At 40.6% G+C, this 22,072-nt stretch overlaps 3 protein-coding genes across 5 annotated transcripts in view; 2 read left to right on the plus strand and 1 right to left on the minus strand.

The window, feature by feature from the left end:
* Positions 1-3,182, plus strand: part of polk (polymerase (DNA directed) kappa) — an 8,559-nt gene extending 5,377 nt beyond the window's left edge. For both annotated transcript variants that reach the window (XM_020100934.2, XM_069523867.1), the window contains 4 exons: positions 154-325; positions 480-1,457; positions 2,081-2,129; positions 2,268-3,182. In XM_020100934.2, coding sequence (XP_019956493.1) covers positions 154-325; positions 480-1,457; positions 2,081-2,129; positions 2,268-2,349 — 1,281 coding nt within the window. In that variant the 3' untranslated portion in view covers positions 2,350-3,182. The remainder of the gene's footprint in view (positions 1-153; positions 326-479; positions 1,458-2,080; positions 2,130-2,267) is intronic.
* A 364-nt stretch (positions 3,183-3,546) lies between these two features.
* On the plus strand, positions 3,547-9,241 carry ankdd1b (ankyrin repeat and death domain containing 1B). Its single transcript, XM_020101044.2, has 15 exons — positions 3,547-3,864; positions 4,813-4,913; positions 5,042-5,140; positions 5,235-5,333; positions 5,851-5,955; positions 6,066-6,167; positions 6,314-6,412; positions 6,936-7,034; positions 7,117-7,215; positions 7,391-7,489; positions 7,596-7,694; positions 7,905-8,000; positions 8,313-8,514; positions 8,668-8,799; positions 8,931-9,241. The coding sequence occupies exons 1-15, from the start codon at positions 3,690-3,692 to the stop codon at positions 8,984-8,986; spliced, it is 1,662 nt and encodes a 553-aa protein (XP_019956603.1). The 5' UTR covers positions 3,547-3,689; the 3' UTR covers positions 8,987-9,241.
* Positions 9,012-17,910, minus strand: poc5 (POC5 centriolar protein homolog (Chlamydomonas)). Of its 2 annotated transcripts, none has more exons than XM_020101041.2 (13): positions 17,758-17,910; positions 16,899-16,982; positions 16,219-16,372; positions 15,437-15,544; positions 15,082-15,281; positions 13,738-13,914; positions 13,417-13,521; positions 12,577-12,756; positions 11,940-12,123; positions 10,544-10,680; positions 9,969-10,070; positions 9,694-9,864; positions 9,012-9,603 (listed from the first exon to the last, which is right to left on the minus strand). In XM_020101041.2, exons 2-13 carry the CDS (start codon positions 16,980-16,982, stop codon positions 9,469-9,471), a joined length of 1,737 nt encoding a protein of 578 aa, XP_019956600.2. In that variant the 5' UTR covers positions 17,758-17,910; the 3' UTR covers positions 9,012-9,468. The 2 variants fall into 2 exon arrangements, with proteins under 2 accessions (XP_019956600.2, XP_069379971.1); XM_069523870.1 differs by lacking the exon at positions 17,758-17,910 and adding an exon at positions 17,576-17,598.
* Positions 17,911-22,072: the final 4,162 nt, after the last annotated feature.

The raw sequence follows: 22,072 nt of genomic DNA on the forward strand, positions 1-22,072 counted from the left end.
CCACAGATTGTACAGGTTAATATCTCTTCTATTTATGTCCCATTGATTTTGTCAAAGCTGCTTTAAAGAGGGGACATTGATTATGTCAGTGATTTAAAAGGTTGTTGGGAAGAAAACAGAAAAGATCATAATTGTGTATTTTCTTCACTTTAGGGTAAAACGGTGACACTGAAGCTTAAGAACGTTAAATTTGAGGTGAAGACCAGGGCGCTGACGCTGCCATACGCCGTCGCCACAGCGGATGACATCTTTGCTGTTGCTAAGGACCTACTGAAAACAGAAATAGAAAATGAAATCCCCCAGCCACTCAGACTGAGGCTCATGGGTAATACGATTTTGCAATTAAATTGTCATGTCAATATATACAACTGGCTTGAAATAAATCTAAATGTTCTGTGACACGCCTGCATGTGGAAGTGATAACACTGTTGGCGTTCATTTCTGAGTTTTCTCCAGCTCATTTGTTTTTGTGCTCGTAGGTGTTCGGATTTCTGCTTTTGTCACCTCTGATGACAAAAAGCCGCAGCAGAGGAGCATCATTAGCTTTCTTCAACCAGGCAAGACAGATTCCGATGGCTCCACCAAAGTAAAGCAGCAAAAACCTGAGAGGGAGCATGTCTCCAGTCGCTCCGTCCAAACCTGCCCCCTCGTTTGTTCTACCCTGACGCAGAAACAGGAGGACGTTCCCTGGCAGAGCAAGAAAAGTGGGTTAGAAGGAGGCCAGACCGGTGAGGATCCCCAACTGTCTTTCTTCCAAAGGGCCCATGCTAAAAGATTACAACTGCAGGTGACAAGTTCAAGCACACAGGTGGAAGGACCCAGGGAGAATCCGTCTGTTATTACCTCCATAGAGTCTGATGGTGAAAATATTGTAGAGTCGTCAACACATGCCTTCATGAGTAACGACTCCGATCACGCAGAAAAAGACTCGGAGGCCAAAGCATCCACATCAGGCTGTGGTGCCTCAGCGTCAAAGAGCTTCACTTGTCCAGTGTGTTTCAGGCAGGTGGAGACGACAGATTTAAATGCCTTCAACAGACACATAGACCAGTGTCTGAGTGGATCCTCAACAAAGCAGAACCAAAGCACAGATTCAGAGTCGGATTCGGACTTGGAGAGTGACCACAAAGAACGTGAGGTGAAGGAAACATGGAAGGAGGAGTGTGAGGTCAGAGAGGTGGAGGTGAACACAGTCGATCTTCAACACCAAAGCAGCAAAGATGATTCTATTCAAACTGTCTTGTCCAACAATGACAATAAAACTGTGACCTCACAGCAGCCTCAGTTGTGTAGTGTCCTCATCTGCCCGGTGTGTCAGCTGACCCAGGACACAGACGACCTCACTGTCTTCAACCGCCACGTCGACCTCTGCTTGAACCAGGAGGTCCTAAATGAGCTGGGGGGACGGACGTCATCGCCCATAAATCCACCTTCAGTAACAAATGGCAAGGCCACAGGTGAGTGTTTCAAACCTCACTCATACCATGCTGCACTTTTCCATTGTGTTTCATCAGTTATGCTGCATTTTGTGTCTTTGAGGTTTGTAGGTATTTAACAGCTTGGATCTACACCCTCTCCCAGGACATCGGCCGATATATTTGCATTTGAAGGTTTTTACCTCTATTGGTATCAGCATCAGCTGGACAAGAATGCATAAATCTGTGCTGATGACAGATACTGTCCTGGGAGTTAGGTCTGTAAGCTGTGGCTGTGGGACGTCTTTGGAATCGACAGTCTTTTTGAGAGAAAGTCTTTGACCTATGACCTTGTTATTTACTGTCACCGACAATGTGTGAGGAGTTTGTATCGATTCCTGCGGAGAAAACACATCTGGTTTCAATCCGAGGGGGCTCCCTACGCCCCGGTCTCGGAAATGGCCAAATCACTTTCTCACCTATTCATTTCCTACAATGAACTGCACCCAGGGTTTCCTCTTAAACAATCCTGCCTCAGAGATTGCACTCTTTATATCCCTGAGGAGGTGCTGTAATTGTGTACTTCCTCAGTGGATGCCATTTTTTTTGTCAGACAAGAGATTACATTTTTTTTTTCTTTTCTATCCATCTGTTCACATTCACAGAGAGAGGCCAACTCCTGCCAAGGCAAGCAAGTAAAGGCAAAAGCAAAAGGTGAGACTGCTTCAATACACGCTGCTGCGGCACAAAATAGCAGCGTAAGACATTTAGCATGTCCCTTGTGAAAAGTTGTATGAATTTACAGTGATGTCAGAATGTTTTCATTAAAATGTTGATTTCATGGTCTTTTAGACAGGACTGTCCTTCCTCTCCTCCATCAAAGAGGGCTAAAGGCTCCGGTCCTGTCAACACCATCGACAAGTTCTTCAGGTGACATCATACGAAACATCCTTATCTGGAGAAAGTTTTCTCCACATTTTCTTGGTTTAACTGCTGTGGACTCTCCAACTCAAAGTGGATGTCGCACATCCATCCATCATCTGTACCACTTATTCTTGGAGGGTCTCGGGGGGAGTTAGAGCCAATCCCAGCAGACAGTGGACAAGAGGCAGGGTACGCCCTGGACAGGTCAGCAGCATATCCCAGGGCCAACATACAGAGACAAATAGATTATTCACATTCACACCTACAGTCTTCGATTAACTAACATCAATCTGCATGTCTCTGAGCTGTGGGAGGAGAACATGCACACAGACATGGTGAGAACATGCCAACTCCTCACAGACAGACCCCGGCTGAATCGGCATTCAAACCAGGAACCATCCTGCACTGAAGCAACAGTGCTAACCACCATTGCACAAAGATATGCTCTCTTAAAAAAGCTCCATTTGTATTTAAAATTGCTGAAATAAGAAAATACGCATTTGCAATATGGCTTTTTTTTCCTGTACACAAAATTAAAGATGACAAACACAATCTTTTGTGAGATTTTCTATGACCTCGTTGAATTTTGAAGCCAGTTTCAGGTCAATTGCATATTTTCTGTATCTGAAAATGAGCCTCATGTTTTTGTTTGACTGTACGATTGAAAATTAGGATATTTATTAAACTCTATTTCCACTAGTTTTTTAAGTTATTTTACTCAGATATTTCCAGTTGTATTTATTACATGTACCAATGATAATGTTGTATATTTAATAATATAGATAAGAGAATCCTTCTATCATGTAAATCAACGTGGCAATAAAAGACTGTTTTATTATTTGACATGACCTCTTTTTGCTGTTTATGTTTCTTATGAGGGAACGCATGTACCCAGTGAAGTAATGTGCTGACTAAGTTTGTTTGAAGAACATGTTTGACTGCAGGGCTGCAGGTGAAGCTTCCTTCCACAAACAAGTTCAACTACTTTAAGAGCCTCATGTTGATCTTTGGTAAACATTGCACTGGGTTGACTCATACTTACAATATTATCATTTTCCTAATCACTCATGGACCACAGGGGATGAGTCATGTCAAATGCATTCTTACTATCAGCAGGCAGCCTCTGAAGGGTGGGAGCTGGTAAAGCAAACACGGATCAGCCCTCCAGTGTTAAGAAAGTAGCTGGAGTACACTCCCATTTCAAGGGTGGCTGACACATTCTCATCTTTATTTCGTGTTGCTTTTCTCCTCAGGTGTTTGACTATCCAAGGATTTACACTAATTCTGTTTGTTGCATTAGACTAAGTCTGCCCTGGGCACCTGCAGAGAGGGAATTTAAAGAGCCTCCAAATGGAGCGGAGAGCTTTGGCTTTGAGGGCGGTTATCAAGAAGTATAGCCCGACCAAGGAGAAGCTGGACCCCAGGAAGTGGATGAGAGAGGAAAATGTGAGGGCCTTCTCTGACTTCATACGAAACAAAAACTCAGATATTGACACGGACAGGAGCTTTGACAACAAAGAGATGTGTGAGTACAAACGTGCGAGGAACACAGAGGGAGAGAAGGTGGAAATATAAAAAATGCACTGTGACATTTTCTCACTTACTATCATTTACCTTAAAGTATTTACCTGCTGACGTTCTGACTGAAATGCTGTTGTAAAAGCTTGGTAGATAAGTGTTGTATATACATTCACCCAGAGCACCAACGTTGTGTTGGGCTCTGTAGGTGAAACAGTTAATCAGAAATGAATAAAAAATGTAAATATAAATATTAAACAATATCTATAAATCGATATTAAAGTTACATTAGGGCACCACCCTTCAACTGCAACCTGGAATAACTATAACCACAAATCACCACAATAGTAGTCAGCAAGGTTGGAGGAGATTTGCATTCACAACAATACAGCACACCGTACCACATAACACATACACTACACATCATTTAGACAATGGAGGACGATCTGCCGTCAACTTAAAGTGACATCAAGTAAAACTTTGGACAATAAGGATTTATATGCATTAATTAACATATGTACATGTTATATTGACATGAAGCCATTGTTCATTTTACACAACGTGTTCAAATGATGAAATCTTGATCATTTCATTGAGCTTTTCATTGTGACTCTCACAGCTGGGATAAGATCAACTTTTAAGATATAGAATTTGCTACTGGATGTATTAGGTATCAGTGTTCTGTTGCAGAGGAGAGAGAATAGCGGGTCTAGTATTACAGCTGATTTCCCCAGTATTTCACTTTTCTCAGCAGTTTGTAATCACAGAGTCTAATTTTATGAAATATATTTTATATCGGATTATTTGTAAAATTATGAATTGCTATAATATCTGACCACACATTATCTTAGCAGACAGCATGTGTGTTCAAGCAATACATTAAAAATATAACCCACATAAAATATCATATAAATAGTTTAGAATATACATATTTATAATCTGTTGTGTTGTGCAGTGCTTGACGCTGAGAAGGAGTTCATTGAAGCTGCAAAGAGGAATGATGTGCAGACCATGAAGAATCTTGGGAGAGGCCTGAATGTCAACGCAAAGAATGTGGTGGGTCTAAACAAACAAACAAACTCCCCTCTCTGAGTCTCATTGTTCCACACTGTAAAATATCACTTAACATTTCTAGGGTTTAAAGTGGTTTCACATTTATTTACTGATTGAGTTGTGTGCCTCAGCACAACAGGACTGCCCTTCACTACGCAGTGGCTGGCAAGAACAAGGAGGCCGTTCAGCTTCTTCTGCAGCGCAGGGTCAAGGTGGATCAGAAGGACAAGGTGAGAGGACGTGAAATGTCTGAAGAGTTGAGCCTGACGATAGCATCACGACACATTGTTAAGTAAGCACAACTTTGTGTTCTGTGTCTGACAGCACGGCGTGGCACCCATTCATTTAGCTGCCTGGTTTGGCAGTTTGGAGATCTTGAAATTATTAGTGCAGGCCGGAGCAGAGCAGAAGGTCGAGAACGAGGTAAAGAAGCACAGACTTTTTCTCTTTATACGAGATGGTTACAAACCTCAAGGCAGACACACAAGTACCTTTCTGATGAGCAAAAGGAATGAGCATACCACCCCTGTACTTTTAGCTTTCAAATTAACTTTAAAATTGTATTACTCACTCATACGGCCCAAACCTGAAATGCCTTTCAGAATTATTGAGCATGTATCGCTGAGCTCTGCAGATGGAGCCCTGTTAGGAATGTTTGATTTGCATTTAATTATACTGCTTTTATTTGTATAGTTCATTTTTTAACTGCTTTGTCTATTTAACCAATGTCTTGTTAGTCAACTGCCTTGTCTGGTTTTTAATTATTTGACTTTACTTCTTCTTGTTAAGCACTTTTATAACATTGTTAAGAATTGCTGCAAAAATAAAGTTTATTATTATCATCAAAATATCCTTTTGTTTCCTGGTTCAAGTCATGTTCAACTTCTTACAGTGTTTGATCAAAATTGAATAATATAATTATATTTTTCTTCTGCCTCAGGAAGGACTGAACATTTTGCACTGTGCTGCCATCAACAACCACACTGAAATAGTTGAATATATTGTAAATGATCTACAGATGAAAGAACTGGACAAAGATGACCTGGTATCAACTTAAGCCTCATTTTCTATAAAGCAACATAAAAGTCACTTAAAGGACGACCAAAGAACGCTCACTAAATGCTTCAATTGTTATATTCAACTCTTATATTTCAGAAAGGGCACCAGGCGTTTGCGTTGGCGGCAGAACATGGATGTGTTGACATGTTAGAGATACTGATGACACCATATGAAATGGCCTCCATGAAGCCCAACAAGGTGTGTGTGTTTCTCCTACAGCTATTCAGTGTCTGGCTGTTTAAACACACTTGTGCATGAGTGCATGTTTCTGTGACACACCTGCCAGAGAGCTGAAAGTCAAACACTCTTTGATACGAGCTGCTTCCCTCCCTCCCTTCTGTCAGAGAGGCGACACGCCCCTGCACTTAGCTGCCAGGAACGGCCACTCGGACGCCACACAGCTGCTGCTGCTGAGCTTCGATACCCGGGATGAAGTCAACATGGTAGACAATCAGTGTTAACATGCTCTCTATCCCAGTTTGCCTTGTGACGAGTGTGTGCTCAGTGGCTGATCCAGTGCTCGCCCTGGCTCCACTTTGGGATTAATTAAGATGTATCAAACATGTGCTGGTTACTATTATGGAATAAGGTAAACAGGATTAAACCCCAGCTCCTGACTGGTGATGCCGGCCGTGCTGCTGGACAGATTCTGCTGACAATCACAGTCATTACCTGTTTTTAAATGGTTATAAAATGCTTTAAAAAAAAGACTAAAACCATAAATCAGCACTAACCACTAAAAAAATTGTGAGCTATTGAAATATTAAATAACTGATACCTGTCCGAGCTCCTCCAGTGCAAACATGTTGCCTGATTTCTCAATTTTAGTTGGTTATAGATCTTAAAAACATTATTACACTTTCTAAGCACACAAATCATTTAAAATCCGATTTCACCTGAGAACAATTTTCTGGTCATCCTGCACCACTGCTACTTTTTTTCCTTTTTTTTTCCTCTGTGACACAGGACGGTGAGACAGCTCTGTACCAGGCTGCAGACAAAGGTCATGAAGAATGTGTCCTGGCCCTGCTGGAGTCTGGCTGTGACCCTAACATCGCCACAATGGTACAGTAAGGGCCTATACTGATGCTCTAATCCCTCTCTGGTGTCCTGCTGTTATTAATGATACTGCTCCCTTCTCCTGTAGGCCAACTGCAGCCCTCTCCATCCAGTTTCAGAAAGTGGCGACAGATCTCTTGTCCAAATCCTGTTAGAATATGAAGCCCAAACTGACTTTCAGAATCAGGTGAGCAAACACAAGCTAGGTGGCAGTATTAAGCTCTTTCAATGAAGTTTTCTAATAACACAAACACATCAGTTGTGCTGCAGTTGACACACTGTCTGGATGCCTATTGTTGTAATTTTATTATAATTCATATATATTATTGACGCATCATGTAACAGGATCTTTCTGCTCTCAGCACCTAGAGGTTCCTCTCCACCTGGCAGTGACCAACAGTCACATCCCCGTCATCCATTCTCTCCTGCAAGCTGGCTGCAACATTAATGTCACCAATAAGGTTTGATCACCGCACTAACACAGTTAAAATAAGGTGTCAGCCGACGTAAACAAACCTTTAAGTGCATGGGAAATGTGTCGTGGTATTCTGTGGTGTGTTTTCTTAGAGGTCCCAGACTGTTATGCATCTTGCGGCAGAGCTGGGCAGGATAGAAGTTGTGGACATGCTTCTTAAAGCTGGGCTGAATCTAACAATCCAGGACAGGGTAAGAATTCAAACTTTGCCTTTTTAATGCGTACGTGCACATTGTTTTATCTTGATCAAAACCTCACAGTCAGATGATCCAAGGGTAAAAAAAAACCCACTACATGACTAGTTTGAGGCATATCAGCAGCACACTACAATAAAATATAAGAACAAAACAAATCTAATTCAAGTTTGTGTATTTTTGTTGTATGTGTCGAATGTGGAGTAGCAGGGTAAAACAGCTCTGGGTGTGGCAGCCAGAGCAGATGAGGTGATTATTGTGGACATGATCATCAAAGCAGAGAGATACTACAACTGGAAGTTGGTGAGAGTTAACAAATTAGTATTTTCATATATATAATCCATTCTTGAAGCTGTAAAATCAATCATTCTGATCATCGCAAATGATTTATTTTCATTTCTGAGTTAGTTGAATCTCCTCTAACATCTAAAATGTAATCAACAATATTCCTCATTGCCTTCCCCCTCTTGATTTTCAAAATGTTTGACGTGTGGCATTCATGTTGCTAATCATGTGCATGAATGTCTTTCCAATAATCACTTTCCCGGGCCCCTTGAGTTCTCTGAGGCTGGTGGCCTTTACCAATCTGATGACATGATCTAATTGCCCTTTCAGGCCGACCCTGGGCTTAATGAGGCCGTTCATAACGAGTATCCGCTAACGTTTAAGCTCGACCACCGCAATGAGACCAGGCAGCTCCGTTACATGGCCTGGCGCCTGGCGTACGAGCTGCTGAAGCCGGGAGACTGGAAGAAACTGGCAGATTACTGGAACTTCACCAAGGAGCAAGTGTCAGCCATCGAGGAGCAGTGGACAGGTGTCACGACTCACAATGACCATTCAGGATTTGTTTGAGATTCAGATCCCTGACTTAGATTTTTTGAAAAAGACTATTTTATCTTCCAATGCATGTTGTTTTCAGAGGGAGATTCTTTTTCTTGACTGTACAGTGTTGTGCGTTTGTCCTCAGGTCAGCACAGCTACCGTGAGCATGGGAACAGGATGCTGCTGATCTGGCTCCACGGCGAGGAGTTGGCTCAGAGGAACCCAGCAAAAGAACTCTACCACAGCCTCATCTTCACAGGGAGCAGAAAAGCTGCAGGTACATTCACTTAACTTAAAAAAAATACATATATATATATATATATATATATATATGTTCTCAGGAACACATGAACATTTAGCTGTGCTACCGGGAGAGATACATTACAGAAATGTTGATTTGTCTTACAGATAAGATTCGGATGGAAGCAGAAAGTGTCAGCCATAAGAGCTGCAGCATTTCATGAGGATGAACAACACTGACTCCATTAATTTCATCTATGACTGAAATAATTTATTCATAAAAGATTGTGCATCAAATAATGGACATATGGCTTTGGTTTAGTGAACAACCTGTGGTGTTGCACGGACGGTCTCAGTAGAAATCATCAGTATCATCATCAGCACAAATATTTAAAATGATGTGGTTTTACACATCACAGACTCACCTGTGCATAATTTATAGTAAAAACATTCACAGAAATAAATTTTGTAATTTCTAACTGTGCACCTGGTCATTATTTATCATTAAAATCATCCACATGTGCAGTTCTTAACACCTGTGACTAGTTTTCCTCAGATAATTCATGAAGGGAATCTGAAAAACAAATGTTCAACTCTCCAAAATAAAATAGACCTGACGCTAATGCCAGGTTGACTATTTCTAACGTAGCTGCATTGGGTGTGTTAAAACGATCGACACTAGGTGAGCATCACTTTCTGTGTGTGGTCAGTCAACTACTTTGATGGAGTGTACATGGCACGTGCTGGTGTGTGTTTTGGAGGAGCCTCGGCCTCCGGTGGAGCTGTGGCCATATTGGGTGGAGCGAGGGAACTTAGCAGCCGTGGCCTGACCGATTGTGAGCTGAGAGAATGAAAGAGAAACAAAAGAAAAGGTAAACGCATCATAAAACAATGTAGACGGTTATTCATAGTAGCGCAGACTGGTTCAAACCTGCGTCACAGGATGATGACGTTCCACTATCACAGAGCTCATGGGCGGAGCCACACCCGACACCTGCAGGTTGCCGCGTGCAGCCTTACTCGCGTCAGGTCGCGCTGTGACTCGAGCAGTTACGGTTTTTGAGGGTTTTTGTTGACTGGCTGTGACAACGCGACCGCTGACCTGAAACAATCACATCAAAATGTCATCAGGTTGCTGGTCACCCTGGTGATGACAGCCTTTCGATGATATAATTAAAGTAGCCTGTCTACTTGTCTAATGCTAACCTGTTTGTGGGAACTTGCAGCGCCCCCAAGTGGCAGTAAGCTGTGCACCACTGTAGTGGGGTGGGGAACTTCTGCTCTGGCCACAGGGACACCAGAACCCAACTGAAGAAGAGATCATCAGTGAAAACAGGAGGAGGAGTGAGATTTAATGTGAGTGACAGATCATCATAGACAGTAAAGAAAAACAGATTTACTGAGGAAAGAATAAAAAAATACAACACAATATAAGAATTTCTGTTTAAGTGGTATCTACATGTGTATAGTTTAAGTGTATAACCAGAATTGATGATGGTATACAAAAGGTACAGCTGCTCATCCAATTAACTTCAAACTTTACGTGGGTATTTCTGAGGACACAAGGAAGTTTAAGGGATAAGCGATTACATTTAAACGAAGGTCTGTGACTACATTAGGGCTGATGCAACATATCAATGTAACCAAACACATCGATTACAAAAACAATGAGTTGAAGGACGGGCTGCACTTTAAATGTGCTCTCATTTTTTTTTTAGAAGAAATTGAACTATGGCATAGAGGAGCTAAGGTGTGAAAATAAATGCATGTCAGGGTCTCACCATATCCTCTGCTTCACTATGGGAGGGGGGGTCCGGGCGGTCAAAGTGGACTGGGCTGAACCGTGTGGAAGAGATGGGATACGCTTGAACGTGAGCCAGTGTAGCTGAGCCAGGCTCATCCCGAGGAGGCAGAGGATCTGTACAAAAGAGAAGGTATATCAACTGTCACACTCTGACACTATCTTTATATAAGTTTGTTACAGATCCAGAAAACCACTGTGAATGAAGCTGGACGATTGCTCTGAATCTCTCCTAAACAACTTATGTATGAAATCTTCAAGACTTGCAATCCTGCAAATGAGTTGGAATATACAAATCTCTTGGTTGTTCGAAGATATATTAAAAACTGAATATATAACAGTGCCAACTATACACTCCTGCTTTGGCAAATTGAAAAGGTGGGTGACCATTAATAATCCATAACACCTCTCAACTATCTGTACTTAAGAAATTGACTTAATGTCACAATTCATTTTGAGTTTGTCTGGTTGGCAAAGATATGCAATTAATGAGAGATGGTAAACATGAATTAAGACTTGTTCAAAGCAATAGAAATGAATATTGGATTAACAGCTGTTTGACAGTAACACAGTGAAATACATCTCAGGTTGCAAGACTCATTACAGCTGAAAGCAAATGGATGAACAGAAACACACGCCTGAGTTCATTTGTACAAGATAATAGGACAGTGAGATTCAACTTCAGTACACATGTTCCATAAAACCAGTGGCCCAGTGATCTGTGTGCCTGACTTTTGGTAGAAAAAGAAAAATCATGAAACCATACATCATATCCTTATACCCTGTTTTCATTGGTTCGCGTGTCTGTACGGATCACCACAAACCATGGTGGAGGGATGGGGGATGGGTCAGGGAAGAAACTATTACATTTTGGTGCAGTTCTGGATCCGGAGGCAGGTCGAATTTTTTTCCTACTTCCTTGAACATTAAGAGATCAGGCATGTTTAGGCAACTGATATTTGTTATTTATCCTGAATATATCCTGTTCTCAAATATGTATTGTCCCAGGCTCATTTACCCAGTATTCACAGCACTGGCATTATACAAAATAATAATAATTACATGATTTAATAAATGTTACATGGAACTTTAGAACCTTTCCAGGACCATCCAGGTTATAACCTGTAAAAATTACCTCTCAGTCTGACTCATCAGAATTAAGTGAGTTACTGAAAAGGCTGAGCTTTAGTGGAGAAACAGCGTTTCTGTCTTTTTCATCTGTTCATTTCCGTCATGACAGCTGCGTTAAATCAATACAGAACTGAGACAAGGTTAACAACATGTTTATATGCTCTTTTTGTGTAGTTGTGGCTCTTGGGATTAGGACAGACAGATATGAACTAAAAATAGGTTTGTGAGGTAATTCTGTTACAGACCATGCTGATCTTGAACTGGAGGTTGGTCGGGCAGTCCCTCTGTAGTGTGGAACATGCTGAGAGCCTCCATGTTGAGAGCACACACGCCCCTCATGAAGGCTTTCTTCATGGATTCCTCATATCGCTCTCGCTCCAGTCGCAGTCTCTGAATCTCGGCCTGAGCCTTTTCTATCTCCTCACAGTGCTGCAGAGACAGGAAGCAGAGAACAGAGTCACTCATTTATCTGTTTATATGGCATCATTTTTAGCCTTTGCATTGCACCATTGATATGCACAATTAACACCATCAATAACACTTCAATTAACCTTTACTTCTATTTTCTTTATGGTGCTTTCAATGCAACCATTTAATTAACTTTAGTGTTGCTGTAACTTACTGATAAATTTAAATTGTGTGTATTTATAACATGTTACAGAATTAACCTTTAGAAATTAAATCTATCTACGTTAGAGACAAAGCGATCCCAGTAGCTGTGGTGGTTTTTACTTCAGGTGACTCAGCTCTGATATTACTGTACACTGACTGAGCACAGATGCTGTGATTCAGTTGAACACATCTGTGACGTTGAGTCAAGTATGAATTCAGCAATGCAGCATCACCATCCACCTGCTGTTCCATACGCAGGTCCTTGTTTACCTCTGCCAGCTTGGCCTCATACTCGGTAGACAGTTGAGCGCAGACCTCTTCAGCCCTCGCACGACAAGCCCGCTCCACCTTGACCTTCCAGTGTTTCTGGATCAGAGCGTGCCAGCCGAACCACACCTTCTTCTTCAGCTGCTGATTGTAGTGCTGCTGTGCTACCTGAGCAGCATGCGCCTAGCAGGGAAACCACGAGACCATGAAAATATTCACCAGAGAGTAATTACACCCATAATTCATTCTCTGTGCAGGTGCAGTGCATTTTCTTGCGTTGGTTGCTTTATCGGGGCTTAGACAAAAATATGAGTCATCCACTTAGTTCTCCATTTGAAAGAAATTGCAGAAACAGACTTTTGGAAATGCAGGAGGAAAAAAAACTTTCAATAACAAATTTTAAACATGCTAGTTCATCAGTGCACTGACACAATTTCATGATTGTAAATTTTGTAAGAGAGATGTGTGTTATAAATAATTACACTGTACTGACAGTAATTTCTTAATTTTAAGATATATTCGCTTTTTAAGTACTTTTGCATTCCTTTCCACAAAATATATACATAAACAGAAATAATATATTTAATTAATACAAATTAGAGACAAATACTATGGTGATGAGTAAACTAACAAGTGTGCATTATTCAAGATGTGAGAGTTTGAAATTAAAATAACAGCAAAGACTGAGAGTGAACAAACATCTATTCAAAAGATTGTGTAAATATGCTCCTTGCATTTAAAAGGCAATCAAATCGACACAAAAGCCCACAACAACACCAATCCCCACTGTAAATATCCATTTTAAAACCTTTGGGAAACCACAATGTCATCCATGTACAGTACCTCTTCTTTGGCCTCGGCGTGTTGAAGTCTCCACTGCGTGAAGGCCCTCATCTTTTCCATCTTTTCTTTTTGTCTGTCCAACACCTGGCTCAGGTTCACAATCACCTGACACACAACAAGTCAGTACAAAAAGCAGATGAGGTGTTTAAAGACAAAAAGTGCAAGTTAGCAAAGGATAAAGGTATGAGGCTAACACGTATTATGTATTAGTCCTACACTCAAACTTCACAACAATGGAAGCAACTGTACAATAAACCTCAGTTTGGTCATTAATCCAACCAACCATATCATGTACTAGAGGAAGTGAATACACGTGGTCACCTCATCTTTTCTCTGGTTTGATGTCTCATAGGTGTGCAGGAGATCCTTGAGGCTGTTCAGCTCTGCCTTCAGGCCAGAGGTCTGAGCTGCAAACCTCTCCTTCTCCTTCCTCATCTCCAGCTTGTGTTGCTCCTCAAACACATGCTTCCACTTCCGCAGCTCGCTCAGCACATTTGTCTAATTATGGAATGGACAGTGGGACAGTTATGGTGTGGTCATTTCACTGCTTTAGCAAACATGGACAAAAATACACACATGTTAAGTTGTTTCATAATAAAAACGAGCAGATGAGCAGGAGGGTTTGCCACTGACAGGAAGCACAAACTACACGAACAGAGCAGGTTTCATCTTAAGGGATAATTGGATAGAGTTCTGATGTTCAGCTACATTTTCAGGCTTCAACGTGCAAACTCCACAAGATCCACAAGGTTTTTACAGACTTAAACGTACCAATCACCGACAAATGTAAACACGCTTCATATACAAAAACATTTTCAGCACCCATTACTACAGTCCATTGTTCTCTATTGACTTTTCCAAGGCCAGCTCTACTCTTTTAATAGCTCTGCCTAGCAGATCATTGGCTGTCATCTGCCCTTCATGAATGAGCTGGAAAAGATCAGGAGAAAAGGGCAGGAAGGACACCCACATCCTCCAAAGTCACTCCACTGGGAAACACAATTAAAAGGTCACTGCTTCCACAAAGAGTGGAGCTATCATTCAATTTAGAGAGACTCAAGCACATGTACATTCCCTTTATAATCTTTGACCTCTTCCTCACTGCCGCTATCAATGTACCTGTTCCACAGTACTTCTTGAAGTTGTTTCATCTTATTCTACGGGAAGTTAGAATAATTGCTGATTTATCATCTGAAATTTGCTTTGTCAGTGAGATAAATCTATAACTTTTTCCATCATTCACTACTTTATGTTTTGCAAAAGAACCTCTGAAACACTAAATATATGTGTCAGATACAGCATCATTAAATTATTTGCTTTTAAGATTGCTCTATTTAGGCTTCATTAATCTGTCAAAACTGCACCATAGATTTGACCATTTATGCAAAACTCTAAATTATGATTAAAATGTCAGTTTTCACAGTAAATTAACAATTTGATGTCATGGTTTCAATTCATCAAGAATAAATATGTCCGCTCTGCCTTATTTCGCTGTCAACTGCTGAAGTTCAAAACCCATCCCTGCTATTTTATGCAGACCACGTTAAAGAAGTTATTACTCAGCTACGTCAGAGCAGCTAAATATAGCCCTACAATATTATTTATGGTCCGCTCTCAAGCAGACAGCAAGTAAGAGCCAGTAAATTGACGAGAGAGCAGATCGACCTTCAGATTGTTACTCCATGTGTCCAGAATGTTCTCCATCTTGCTGATGTTCTCCTCTGAGATAAACATCTCCGTCACAGCCGACACGAGGGGGTCCGGGCTGTTTGGCCTGGACCTCTTAGTCGCCGCCTGCAGCCTGTCAGAGGCAGCGTCTGAGAGCAGTGACACCCTGCCAGTCGAGTGACCCGCCATCTCCTCAGCTGAGAGGTAAAGGTTAAAAAACAGACAGAAAGAGCATCACTAGAAATTAATCAACTGAGTGGTCTTGATATTTCTGAGCTTATTTTATGTTTAAAAGAAATTGATATATGGTTGGATATCACATATAATGATTTTGTTTCTTTATTAATTTTACCATGAGGTTCTCTGAAGTGTGTGGGGGGCTCAACAATCAAGGGTGAGGTCTGTGATGATCTTACACTCCTGCTAGAGTGCCTACCATCTTTAGCTTCAGCAGAAGTACCTGAAAGCAGACAAGAGATTTGAGGGAGGGAAGTCAGCAAGAAAGTTGCAAAGGTAAAAAGACAAAAAAGGTCAATCTGACATTGGATAAGTGAGTTAAATTAAGTAAAGTAAAAGGTTGAGAAACAAAAGACCGTTTGAGAAAAAAAAGAGGTAATGGAAGGAATGCTGAATAAGAGGAGCACCACGGTCCTCATCCAGGAATGCATTTATGTCAATATCTTAATTAAATACTGCAGGGGGAAGAGAGAGAGCCTGCACTCTAAAGAGCAGTACGGGCAGAGTGCCAGGAGATCATTACCAATCAGCCTGTCTGCTTTCGCCATCCCTGTGCACTACTCCATGACAGTTAAAGCACTAAACCTCCAATGAGAGCTGCAGCTGGAGCAAGAGCTAGCAGGGGAGAGTGATGGGCTGTTTAAAATGTGGGCATCGTAGGGAAAAGAGATAGTGGGGGTACAATCTGACAGACTGATATCATGTACATCTCGACAAGACTGGTTCACACGCTGAAAAAAACCAGGGCTGATAAATACAAAATTGTTTTTATGTTGTGATGCCAAATCCTATTTGATAGCTGATCATCTGATGGGGGCTCAAGTTGTGTTTCTGTCAGAGAGGCTTAGTGAAATGTGTGTGCGAGTATGACCTGCACACAAGAGGAACATATGATACCTGCTGGACGCTGTGATTTTGTGTCATCTTTTCTCTGGGACTTCCGACTCTCTGCAGACAGATGCGAGGCACTCAGCCGCTGCAAGTGAGCACTGGTGAGCGACTCAAACCTAGGAGTGACCGCAGCATAGCGGAGGAGCTCCTCATACTCATCCTGTTGATCCAGAAACAGAAAAAAAGACCAGCTGGCTGGAGTATTTTATGATAACTACAACAGAAGCTTTATTTAGAAGCTTCCATTTAGTTTCATACTTTCATATATGTTTTTTAGTTTCATAGTATTTTAATGTAGCAATCAAGCCAATTGGCTATGATGACAATTCACCCATAATCCTCAACTTTGACATATTAAGAGTCTATAGCAGTGTGCATCAAAACCAAACGTAATGGTGAAAGTGAAAACTACAATGAATGTTAAAGTTACTGTGCCTTTTGAAAACATTCATGTGTCACAACAACTTCTGACTTCAATTTAAATTAACTAACCACAGTTCAAATACTTCTACATTTAGTTGTACCATGCAACAGGCTGTTGTGAAAAGACAATTCTTGTGTACTTCCTTTGTTTTATAACTTGCCCTAGTTGACTTCAATGTGGCTGCATTCCCAGATGTGAGATGATGTGACTCGAGTATAAAAAGCAAAGAAACTGTGAAAGTGCGGATTGTTTATTTTGTCACCTGAAGCTCAGAGGACACAGAGCTGCCATGATCCGAGTCCTTGGGCAGAACAGGACTGGTTGGTTCCTCTTCGTCTGAGGACATCTACACACAGTGGGAACGGTGACGTCAGGTCAATGGAACACCAACAACAGCATGAGCATACGTCAGGTCACAGTGATGTTAGTGAGGAATGATCATATTCATTTATACAGCAGACAGACAGAACTCCTTTCTACGTAAGTTACTGTAGATGTGGAAATAAACTCTGAAAAGGGACTTGATAGAAGAAAGCTAAAAATGGTTCCAATAATGTTCAACAAAACATAAACACACGATCGTATACAATATTCAGTTATATGACATTCAATATACAAACATTTTACACAACTCTGAGGTTCACTTCTGATTTGCGAGTTAGTTAGGAAGGTTAGGGGAAACTGAACAAGCAGTGAAATCTCCCTTTCTAGTTCTGATTAATAAAGTTGCCTTTAAGGACTCCGCAGATTTTAAAAACACAACGGAGAATGAGTGCTTCAGTGACGTGGGTTAACTTTACATTAATGTAGCTGCAGAATCTGAAGCTAACTTTAGCGTCGAACATTTAACAAACAACTTATTGGCTCTTTAATCTGTGAGATATAACACATTAAAAAAACCTACATTTACAGACTCAATAAAACACGACGAGAACACACCAGACTATTAGTTCGCTCCACTTTTATGTTTCGGGTTTGATACCCAGGTCATGACCTTAAATCTGAACTGACCACAACACGATGGCTTCGTAGCTGCTGTAACGTAATCGGACTAAGTGTGTGTTATCGCTGCTTCAGTTCCTCCACTGATGAATGAGCAAGCTGCGTCCACACATGTTTACCTGACGGATGAAAGTACCGGTGTTTGATTCCCAGGCTGCCACTCTTCTTCTCTTTCACTAGTTATTCGTCAGTTTAAAAGAGAGCTCCGTGTGCCGTTTCAAACCACTCGACTACTCAACAACAGACTCTCTGATTGGCTACTGTTTCTGAAGCTTCCTGCCAGGTCGTCTTTGATTGGCTGAAGTGTTTGCATGGCAACGGGAAGCGGAACAACGCTGAGCTCACCAGCTGCTTCCTCCAGGGTTCAGGAAATACGAGCTGACTGCTGTGATTTCTGATAGATAGATGGATAGATGGATAGATGGATAGATGGATAGATGGATAGATGGATAGATGGATAGATAGATAGATAGATAGATAGATAGATGATAGATGGATAGATAGATAGATAGATAGATAGATAGATAGATAGATAGATAGATAGATAGATAGATAGATAGATGGATAGATAGCAACAGACAGATAAGTCAAAGTCAGCTTTATTGTCAATTTCTTCACATATACCAGACATACAAAGGAATCGAATTAAGTTCCTAACTATCCCATGGTGAAGACAAGACAAGACATAAAGTAACAGTAAAGTGCACAGGCACAACAAATAAAGACAGACATATCCTAACACTAAAGTAGACAATAAATAAAAATGACATGTATGAGGTAGCAGCAAAGTTTTATAATATAATATAATATGGTGATATACAATGAGTTGTGATAGTGCAAAGACAGTCAGTAGTAGCAGCAGAACGGATAATATATATAGATACTCATGGACAGACAGACAGACAGACATGCAGGTACATACATATAGATGGATAAATAGATTCTTACTTGATTATGATGGAAATTTAGGATGTTAGCCTCAACTTCACTATATGAGGTATTCTATTCGATTTGCTACCTTAAAGATCATACATTTACATATCAGTGTCTAAAAGAAAATTTAGTTGTTACTTGATAATCCTGTGATTTGCAAATCATATAGTTGTGATGGTTGGAGCTGATTGTCTGTCAGAGGGAAGTCAACTCTCCTCTCAAGGCAAACTTACATAAGAAGACCTGGTGCTCAGCAGTATTAAGACACATATGGGAGATTGGCCTAATGGCTTGGCAGTCCCCAGACATGGGCAGACTTCAGAGAGGAGACATATGGTTCCTCTCAGCCGAGCTGTGAGCAGTCCTGCTGGACCGCGGCCTCCTCACCACCTGGCCATGAGTGCTGTGAGTGAAGCTGTCCTGTCAGCATTGTCATGAGGGAGACCTGTGTGCTGCCTTTGAAAAGGAGGAGGAGAGGTTGCATCTTTGTGACACTGGTGACAGTGCAGTAGTGTCCCCCAAAACATGTGACCACAAAGTGTTGTCTGCCCATGACTCATATTTTCAAACTGACACATCCTATATATAAAAAGGAATATATATAAGAAATGAACAGGATGAAAAATTAGTGACAGCAAGACCTGGCGCAGACACCCCTCAGTGCACACACACATTTTACTATTACATGTCTTGACAGCTGAAGCCAGCTATGAATTTGAACCGGAATCGTGAGGCACAGAGGATAATCCTCGCTGCTCTGTGGGGAGAGGAGGTTTCCCGTTGAATGACAGGAAGCTGTGGCTCCCACAGATTATTTATTTCCATTTCAGAGCAGATGATTCACATGTTTTGAAAGGTGTTGGTCTGACGTGTTCATAACAGTTTCTCTTTTATGGTGATTTTTGTCATCCCAACTTAGCTTGTAAGGTATGATGCTTTAAAAAAATATATTTTTTTTACATGCAATTGATGTTGAATTACAAATGTTCTCATGCCTGTCTGCTTTTGTTTTGTTATTATAGCAAGGACTGACCAGAAATAGACAACTGCAGGGTTTGTGTATGCCTTGTGGTAGCCATCTTATTTAGGGGACTGATATTTATAATTGTATGGAATTTGGTGCAGATCCAAATAAAAATCCTGATCCAGTGATTTAAATGTAGTTTCATAAGGGGACTGTTGGGCCTTGGCAGCGGTAAACACTCTAATGAGTGCCATCACAGTTTTATTAAAAGGACAAACAGGCACTTTGATATACATGAGCACTTTGGTCCATCATTTAAATGGACCAGATATAGCTAAACAGGCTAATTTTAATTAGCAGTCCCTGGCAAGTTGATAGCATATAAAATATAAACAAAAGCACATATAAGCACATTATTACAGACAAAAACACATAGGCACATGAGCAGTACAAAGAGGAAAGTAAAGAAACACACAAGCATTGACAATAGCACAAAGTCACATGAGCACAGGCAGAAGCACATAAACAAATAAACAGACAAAAGCACATACACACAGACAAACAGTAAAACACTGACACAGCTGCTCCTACAGATTACGGCATGTTTGATCGTCCTGTAACTATTGTTTAACAGATTTGGAGAAAGAATCTTCATGTGTGATACGCAATATCTGCATTTTATTTGTCTTTGATGACTTTACTGATTAATCACCCAATGTGGGATTATATCAAGTTTCATCATATTTGCATCAGTTACATTAGGTTACATCAAATGTTTCAGATATCGACAGAATATTCAGTTTGATCTTTAATTAACACAAAGAACTTAAGATCAGAAGAACATATAGTGGTTATTACTCCAGTCTTTTAGTCCACATGGGAAGAACTGAGAATAAAATAAATTAAATAGCTTATCGAGTTTAAGATATAGATGATATAGACAGAAGTCCATTCCGTACCTATTCTGTGTGTTTTCCCTTAGTGCCAGACAAAGGTAATAAGCCACTGTTGATAGTGGTTAGATTAAAGCCTGTGTTGCCGCCTCAAACCTTTCTTCAGATCCCCTTTTGTAAATTCCCCTTCCTTTCAGCAGAGGAAATGCACCTGGGCTTGTGGGTTGAAATGGGATTCAGCTCACATTCTTCTCTCATAGCCTGTTCAATCTGTTCCAGGACAATAATCACAATCCATTTGACGTTCTTCCCCCTGGTATTTTAGCTCAGGTACGTTAAACTATTCAAGACCTTGCAATGCCAGACAGAGCAGAAATTAGGAAATAACGCTCTGTGCTTGTACAAGTTGACTTTGTAAAGGAACTTATTCCTACAGTACACCTTTTTTTAATTTGACAGATTTTACAAAAAATGTTATAGTTGTTTTATATTCGTGTCATTTCCTCTTTTGCATTCCTTTTGTAAAACTGCAGATTGCAAACTTGAAGGGAAATTGTTTTTGCTTTGATCGATTTTCATTCGTATTTACAGACAACCATAACTCCCGAAGACAGCAACTAATGTGTTCTCATCAATCGTAATGTTATCAACCCATTTTTCTCTCATATGGGACAATGATGACCTCCCATTGAACACAATGTTGCCAGAACTGGTAGCAGAGTTATTCTGAGTTTTTTTCAAATTAGTTTTCATTACATTTTGATGGAGCAGGACTTCCCCCTTGGGCCTCTCTAATCCATCACATCTCTCCATCAGCGACACCAGTGTCCTTTTGTTTTGCTCTCAGAATGCCTCTGCACCGAATTCAGCAGCAAACACACAGTATCAAACACCAGGTGAGAGACTACACAGCTTCATAATTTCTGTCTTTATTATGGCGCACATCCACATGTGGAGGCTGTGAGGAAAGATTGAGACCACTGATCAGCCGGAGCTTCTATCTCCAAAAGCCACAAACAATTAGCATCAGTGTCCTCGTCGGTTTGTTATAATCTGGATGAAGATAAAGCAGCAGACTTTAATTCTAGTCTACCTCCACATCTCTGTTTATTTCTTTAAGGAAGCTCACACTTCAGCCACTACATTCTAGACCCTAGGGAAATATTAAAAACAGGAATTTATAACTGATGCACTGTATTACAAGTCACTGTATATATCAGTATATATTGTATATATTTGGTTCAGATACAGAAATCCACTTACAAAATAAAACACCATAAAGGAGCTGTTCAGTTGCCTTGAGCTAAAAATGCCATTTCTTTAACAATACTAAAATTCTTTCTTTATACCGTTTGTATATATTAATTTACTGTAAGAATGTTATGCATTTTTATTTATATAGTGTATCAACATATTTAATTCGTATGTTCAAGATGGGAGCTATGATTTGATAGGTATGAACTGCAAAGCCATATATATATGATATTCAAACACTGTCACCTTCTTATTACAGCACCTACAACCAATATAAGGCTACATTTGCTGTGAGCTGTATATGGGAATTCATTACCCTGACAGTTATATTCGGAACATGTCAGTATGCAATGTGCAAGCTCCAGATAAAAAAATCATTGTATTTTCACT

This window comes from Paralichthys olivaceus, chromosome 4 (genome assembly GCF_024713975.1).
Source record: "Paralichthys olivaceus isolate ysfri-2021 chromosome 4, ASM2471397v2, whole genome shotgun sequence".
Classification (NCBI taxonomy): Eukaryota; Metazoa; Chordata; class Actinopteri; order Pleuronectiformes; family Paralichthyidae; genus Paralichthys; species Paralichthys olivaceus.

Coding starts and splice junctions, on each gene's coding strand:
- ankdd1b (XM_020101044.2), top strand. CDS start 3,690: ATGGAGCGGAGAGCTTTGGCTTTGAGGGCGGTTATCAAGAAGTATAGC. Junction 5,334..5,850: donor AGCAGAAGGTCGAGAACGAG/GTAAAGAAGCAC, acceptor CTTCTGCCTCAG/GAAGGACTGAACATTTTGCA. Junction 7,490..7,595: donor ACATTAATGTCACCAATAAG/GTTTGATCACCG, acceptor GTGTTTTCTTAG/AGGTCCCAGACTGTTATGCA.
- poc5 (XM_020101041.2), bottom strand. CDS start 16,982: ATGTCCTCAGACGAAGAGGAACCAACCAGTCCTGTTCTGCCCAAGGAC. Junction 16,373..16,898: donor CTGTGTCCTCTGAGCTTCAG/GTGACAAAATAA, acceptor CTGGATCAACAG/GATGAGTATGAGGAGCTCCT. Junction 10,681..11,939: donor TCCAGTTCAAGATCAGCATG/GTCTGTAACAGA, acceptor TCTTTTGTACAG/ATCCTCTGCCTCCTCGGGAT.